Consider the following 7,578-nt stretch of genomic DNA (forward strand, 5'->3'; position numbering starts at 1 on the left):
TAAATGGGTTATCAGAACTCAAACCGAATCCACAAAAATCCGAACCAAACCGAACCACAAAAATCCAAACTGAACATAACCAAACTGAATCAAATGATACTCGAATGTCCATCATTAATCAAATGTAGAAAAAAACTATTGATAATATTGTTTCTAATTAGGTTTATGTTTACCAATATACTCTCTCTCTCTAGTCGCTCTCACCTCTCTCTAAAAAACAAGTTTTCATCAGAGTTATAATCACCGGTGGCCGGTGGCCTTTGCCACCGGTTACCATCTTTTAATTTTGTTTTTTTTTTGTTTATAAATATTTCGATCTACGAATCGAATAAGTCTTCGCATAGGCGACTTTACTTTCGCAAGGCGATGTCTTTTGTTGTGTTTTTCAATCCAAATCAGAGCTTTTCTTAAAATTTATATCTTTTATCTCTGTTTATTTGGATTGTGTGATAAAGTTTAGATCTTTGTTTTGCTTTCTGCTTAGTTCTTAATCCATATTCCGTTGGATATTGGGTTAGTAGACCTTTCTTCATCGCCCACTTTGAAGCCCTACAATGAGAATCAGTCTTCGTTTTCAGATTAGCCGTTCATGGCATAAATCGAAGCAACTCTGATGGAAGGCATGACGAGTTTATAGGATTCTCTAAATCATGTGTGAAGAAGATTCAGAAGAGTTGGCGTCTTATGGCGGTCCGACAAGAGTCTCACTTCCTCTTGATTTGGTTTTCCTCTGATTCAACTCCGGTGATTGAAGGGTTCTCTGCTCACGTAGTTTCGCGGTGGAAAGTAGAAAGCTTTCATATTTGGTGTCAGAGTTCTCTGTATGAAGCATCTTTGCTGCTTACGGTGAATATTTACGGAGGAGAGATAGAGCACGAGAGGCGTCTTCGGGAAGCAAGTGGTGGTTTGGTTCGGCGGTGCGGCCAAGTTTGCCGCCCAACGCATGAAGGACGCGTGTCGCAGAGACGTGGCGTTAAAGAGAACCGTAGCACGAGCACTCTCTGGATGTTTCTCCATTTGGGCTATTTCTAATGTCTTAAATGAGCTTTCTCTTTTGTTGTAAAAGTCTGATACCAAATGTAATTGTCTAATGGACTCAATATAATGAAACTTTGTTGACAAAAAAAAAAAGAAGATAATATTGTTTCTAATATTTAAATACATTATAGTTAAAATACTCACTTCATGCAAAGCGTGGATTATCATGGACCGAGCTTGCCATGAATTTGCCACGAATTTGCTACAAAACGCAAATCGTAGCAAACAGTATCATATGGTATTCTGAAACCTCGGTTTACTGCATACAATATTAATTTGTTTCATTTCACGTAATTTTTTTTTGATAATAATAAAACTAAACTATCATTTCACGTAATTAGATTTTTGTTGTTAGTCAAATCTAATTCGGTTCAAATTAATATTGGTTTTGTTTTATCTAAGTTTTCTTAGATGGTTTTCGTACAAAATGTTTGGTTTACGTAGCTTGGTACAGTTAGGTTCAAAAGGAAACGAAAAACCACAATTTGTCAAAGTGAATCAGTTGAAGATATACAAAATAATATTGGAAAAGTATATAAGTTAACAAAATAATTTTGTAGCCAAAATAACTAAAAAATACGAAAAATAATAAATAGGTCAAAATAAAGTTAAAGACAAAAAGAAATGGTGGTATAACCAAAAATAAAATTAGAGTTATTATTATAGTAATAATAATTTAATAAAAATGAATAAGGGTAAATATCCTTTTTGTAAAAGAACTTTTTAAAGAGGATTTATTTTTAAAAAGATATTATAGACTTTTTGTTCAAGTAATGAAATAAAATATAGGGTAAATTAACTTTTTTTTTTTATAACTTTCAAATTAATATCAACCAACATTCAAGAATATCTCCCTTTTTTATATTCCAATCGTAGAGGAAAAGGAAATTACTTCCTGAGTTTTTGTTCAAATAATTGATCAATTAGGGTATAAAAGGATTTCTATCGTCACATAATTTTTATTACAAAACTTCAATGACTTCACCGTCACTGCCTTTAGAATTAGTAGAAGATGTACTTTACAAAATTCCGATCGAATCTTTGGTACGATTCAAATCCGTAAGCAAAGATTGGCACGCTCTCATCAAAGACAAGAGATTCATCTACAAGCTTTTGGATCTCTCCCATGAACGATGCATACTAGTCGGTCATAAAGCAATACAACTCTCCAGTATGAAGATCAATAACGCTCCCTTATGTGTACCAGCCCCAGAAAAGTTACACGATTATACCCTTAAAGCAATCATTCACTGTGACGGATTATTGCTATGTAAGTGTGATGAGGGAGGTGAGCATGATAATGGTCGAAAGCTCGCAGTTTGGAATCCGTTTGTGAGCCGACTCAAATGGATCGAACCCTCGACTTATTACAAATACTTTGATGTCTTTGCTTTTGGATACGACAGTGTATCTCGTGACAACTACAAGATCTTGAGGATCGATATGGGGATCAAAACTGAGATATATGAGTTTAGATCCAAACTCTGGAGAAGGGTTAGAGCTACTGTGGACGAATACCATAGACTGTGCCAAGCTATGTCTATGAATGGGAACATGTATTGGGTTGCTCAAACAAAGAGTAATGACTCCAAAATAGAATTCATCCAAAGTTTTGATTTTTCTACAGAAACATTCAAGCCCATATGTGTTCCAGAGGAAACAGATCGTTTTCATGGGTTTACTGTTCATAGAGTACTCTTGTCAGGTTACGGGGGAGATAGGCTTTCTTTATTACAACAACATACACATTTGAAGATTGAGGTGTGGGTTACAAACAAGTTGACCGATGGGGATGTCTCGTGGAGCAACTATTTCAACGTAACTCTCGCTCATCTCCCAATATTACCCTACCGTAACGATTGTCGTTTTCTGGCATACTGCATCCACAAGACCAAAAAGATTATGTTATGGGTCGAGGAAGTAGATTACAACGAGGCATATGTGTACACAGATGTTTACGTAATGGGTGAGGGTGAGATAGACAAACAAGTTGAGGCCACAATAACGCGTACATTGCATGATCAATCTTGTAATCATGTATATGTTCCAAGCCTAGTTCCAGTTCCAGATTAAGAACAAGAGTGTACACATAAATGAGACTTGTGAGGATTGCTTTTGGTAGATTTCAGGCACGCTTAATTTTAAGCTTGTCTTCTTCTGTTACGTATTAATACTATGGATTAATATTATATAATTAAATATTTTAATAAGTAGACTTTTGCATAGCGTATTGGCTCACACTTATTGGAGAATTTAGACCTGATATTGAGCTTTGTTTTTGTTTGGTCCAGAGTTGTTGTTTATACAGTGAAGATACATTATTAGTTTCACTTAGAGCATCATTAACGGGTTCTTAGGACGGAGCTCTTAGCGGAATATAAGAACCCAACTCTTAAGTTTTAACTGAAAATGTTAAGAGTCGGCTCTTAAATATTTAAGAGCCGAGTTAAAAGTTAAGAGTCGGGTTCTTATATTTCGCTAAGAACCATGTACTAAGAACCCTGCGTTAATGATGGTCTTAGTGTCAAATTTTCACTATACGTGAGCAAGCTCATATGAATCATGTTTTTAAACCATGATGATTCCTTTATCACACACGCTACGAAGTTGTATTATTCTCAAAAATTTGTTGGGAAGGGCTTAGATCCAAAGATATATTCTTCCAGCTAAATTAACAAATTGTGAATAGAAAAGAAGCATCAAACAAAATGTTAGAAGTGCATAGAAGTGGTGTACCGAGTCCAGAGATCGATCTCACGAAACTTAGCGTTAACTGTAATCTCCCAGTTTCAAGCTACCAATCCAGGTGTACCTTCTTGATAAGCAGGAAGCGTGGTGGCCAAGTAATAGAAGATACAAGCGGCGGTGTGAGTGCAATAGAGCTAGACGAATATAAGCTTGACGATTCTTGTGAATAGGTAATTGATTCTTATGTCTTAACGAAATCAAAGAATATTATAAACTTTACCTTGTAGATGATATCCCATGGCATGCAAGCAAGAAAATCAATTATAAAAGATGATTTTAAGTACCTACAAAAGTTGTTGTACACCATGAAAAGTTAAACAAAAAACTCATTCCTTTAAACAAACAGAGCTTAAAAACAGAGGAGGGGAGCATTTTAATACGATGGAGCTGCTATCTCTGTAAGCCACGTAGAATGGTAGCACTAATCCAACATTGCGATTAGTTATCTACATCTCATGGAAACATCAAGTCCTCAAACATACTCCTGTCTAATTCTTATGAAGCTAAGGTTTCTGATTACGGTCTAGCGCCTATCATTGGCTCCGCATCTGCACCTAACCGTTTTGATAGCTACCGTGCCCCTGAAGTCCCTGATGCTAGCAAAATCTCTCAAAAAGCTGATGCTTACAGAATTGGTGTCTTGAGACAACTTATATTAGAACTCATATTTAAACATATTGCAACATGAACTTGTCAAGACAACCTGATTACAATCATCATAATCAAAGAGATCATAGTCGGAGCTATATGTTTTAAACATATAAGCTATATGTTTTGATATAATTGTAATTTCATGTGATTCATCTAAATGAGCTTAAACCACTGTTTTAATATTTTGGTTTGTATAAGGTTTGAAACATTTATGAACAAACTTAAACGAGTGATTTTTTTTGTCAGCCATGGAATGTTCAAAACAAAAGATTGGTAAGTTAAACCACGGTTAAGAACCTACAAACAAAAAAGTTTAGAATTCTAACATTTCAAACCGGTAAGAACCAAAAATGAATCGGCTTGGAGAGGCTCAATGCCAAAACAGCCATTAACTGGAAAATGTTTATTTGATGTCTATAACCACAAGTAAATAGGAATGTTCTTCTTAGACTAAGATATTTATAAAATATAAATTTTCAAAATTGCTAAAAAGAGTTTCAAACTATTACGATTTCATGATATAATCATATATTTAATATATTAAGCATTTTTTATTTAAAATTAAAGTTAGTGACTAAAACATACTTTTTAATATTCTCTACTCTCACCTTTAGTAAGTAATTAAACACCCCTGCGCCAATATTTAAAGGACACTATTTTAAGCTATACTCCATCGTAACTTTTTTTTGGCAATTTTCATATTTCTTGAAAGCATTAATTGGTTTTCCGTAGACAAATTCCAAGAACAGAGTAGCTTAACATTTTTTTAGAGTAGCATAACATGGTTAAAGATTCTAACACAACAGTTGCAAGCGACTGATAAACACACAGTTTACTCTAGTTCTCTGATACATCATACATCAAACAAGAAGCTCTACTCTTTGTAAGTGTTTTTTTATTTTCATATCTTGTAATTCAATAAATGCGATGTTCCATCAAGACCTTTCTCAATGTATCCCTTTGAGTACTAAGGTACAGTGAACTCTCTGTATTTTGGTGGGTTTTCTTCAGACACAAGCTCTTTGATTGGTCCGTAAACTGTTGAATTCGGAATCATACTCGAGCTGAAAAAGCACGCTACTGATATCCTCGGTCCAACTTTGTTTGCAAGCACCCTATGCTCCACACTTTTGAACTTGTCGTTCGTCATCAACTACACAAACGTAAAAGTTAGAAACTAATTCAGTGCATCTCTCGCAAAAACCTTTGCTCTTTTGGGTGTGTGTGACACACGAAGACCACCGTTTCGTGAAGCTCTTTTTGTGTTAAGAGATTGTAAGTTATTTATATAAGCTTATAAACTATTATAATAACTATTAATGTTTAATAAACTTCATACTTGCTTTATAAATCATTAATAAAAATTATAAATTTCCAAAATATAAATTCAATTACATTTTCTAAAAAAAAATGGATATTTACTTTTTTTTTTTTTTTGGAAACATTAAAAACAAAAAGGAAAGACATCCTATTTAAAAACAAGGATTTAGTGCATCTTAATAATTAATCTCACGATAAAACCCTTTTTTTTTCTTTCTCTAGGTCTTCTTCTCTCTCGACCAAACGATGGCGCCCCTATCCCGTAAGACTTCTCTCACTTTCTCTTCCTCCAAATTGTTTATTGCAATTTGATTCTGTTTTATATGTTGGTTTGGTTTTTATAGGGTTGCTTTTTTTCTGGGATTTGTTGAGGATTTCAATGATTTAAAACTATAGTACATCTTCTTGTTCAAAATTTTTATCTGTTGGTTTGTTTTGGGTAAACTATTGTACGATCTAATAAATTATACTAGCCATGATGCTTCGTATGGCTTATGCCTTGGTTTGGTGAAACATTGCAGTGCTTGACATGCGTGAAATATGCGTCTTATGGAACGTCGAGGAATGCCCAAACTGAGACAAAAGATTTCAGGGTGCGGTTAATGCCTTCTTGGCTTATACTGATACCCAACCTTCGCCTGAGTTGATGGATGGGATGCCGACCTTCCTAACCAAAGGTACAATCTAATTTTAACTACCCTCTTCACACTCTTTTCTCTTTTTATAACTTGTTTATGATCTCTTTTTTCCAGGAGATAAAGATACAATAGCTAATGTACATACTTCATTCACACCTTACAGTACTTCTAGAGATTTTGTTGGTCAACAAATGTACTGTTTTATTTTGGTTTGTCTTTGAATGGGAAATATTCTGTTTTTAGCTACAAGCGTTGGTTAATTCAAATGATGCTTCTTGTATAATATTTGTTGTGATATGTTGTATGAGAGCTGAGATTTTCATAATTGTGTTGGTTTTAATTATATAAAGATGGATCATATGCTTCTGATTCGGCTTCTCTTCTTTTGGCAACCAGCTGGGAGCTGGAGAATGTCAGTCAAGAATTGTTAGCAGCTAATGATGCCAGAGTCAAGCAGATGATGCTATAACGAGATTGGCTGCTATCCACGCAGAGAAAGTGGACCATCTTGACATCGGAGTTGATACGGTTGAAGGCTTTGCTTGAGGAAACCATCTCCAACAAGAAGCGGGAGATACTTGTTTTGAAAAGAGAGGTTAAGGAGCTAGAGATGATCGTTGAGAGGCTTAAGGCTGACGAGCCATTCGTGACCGCTGTTATATTAGATCTTGAAAACAACTTGCACATTTATCCCACCCAAAAACGACTTGCATATACTTTTTTGGTGTAAATGTTAAGATTCATACCAAAGCTTTTCAAGTTTTTTACAGAATTGTTGCACAAGCAACGTATTTGAAGAAACAACAGAGAGGTTACAGGGAGAGAAGACATAGATTAAAGGAAATTACTCAAGAAACAGCTGCTAGCTGTAGGGATCGATGAACCAGAAGTATAACTGAAGGAGTGAGCACGCTTGAGGTCGCGTTGCCGGACAGCTCAGTAAGCGGTCACGAATGGCTCGGTCCATAGATCACAAGGTCTTACTTCCGAAGCTAATAGAACCGAACCAGTGTTTTCGCCACCTTGTTTGTTATCACATCACTTCGAGCTACCGTAGATATGTTTTCTTTTTTGGTTTCCAGATCTAGTTTTAGGGTTAAAAAAAGAAATTAATCATTTGATTTAATAGAGAAGAAGATAGAAGAATAAACAAGAAGAACGAAGAAAAAGAAAAACCGCAAAG

At 35.1% G+C, this 7,578-nt stretch overlaps 1 protein-coding gene and 1 long non-coding RNA gene across 2 annotated transcripts; both read left to right on the forward strand.

Moving 5' to 3' along the window:
• The first annotated feature begins 2,013 nt into the window (after window positions 1–2,013).
• LOC106433800 (putative F-box protein At3g22650) lies at window positions 2,014–3,111 on the forward strand. Its single transcript, XM_013874630.1, has one exon. The coding sequence runs from the start codon at window positions 2,014–2,016 to the stop codon at window positions 3,109–3,111; it is 1,098 nt and encodes a 365-aa protein (XP_013730084.1).
• Window positions 3,112–5,903: 2,792 nt separating this feature from the next.
• Window positions 5,904–6,764, forward strand: LOC106433814. Its single transcript, XR_001286645.3, has 3 exons — window positions 5,904–6,019; window positions 6,279–6,434; window positions 6,510–6,764. It is a non-coding gene; the product is annotated as an uncharacterized LOC106433814 (long non-coding RNA).
• Window positions 6,765–7,578: the final 814 nt, after the last annotated feature.

The sequence above is a fragment of the Brassica napus genome, chromosome C3 (assembly GCF_020379485.1).
Source record: "Brassica napus cultivar Da-Ae chromosome C3, Da-Ae, whole genome shotgun sequence".
Taxonomy (NCBI): domain Eukaryota; kingdom Viridiplantae; phylum Streptophyta; class Magnoliopsida; order Brassicales; family Brassicaceae; genus Brassica; species Brassica napus.

Bases quoted from the DNA above. Each gene is read 5' to 3' on its own strand.
- LOC106433800 (XM_013874630.1), top strand. From the start codon at position 2,014: ATGACTTCACCGTCACTGCCTTTAGAATTAGTAGAAGATGTACTTTAC.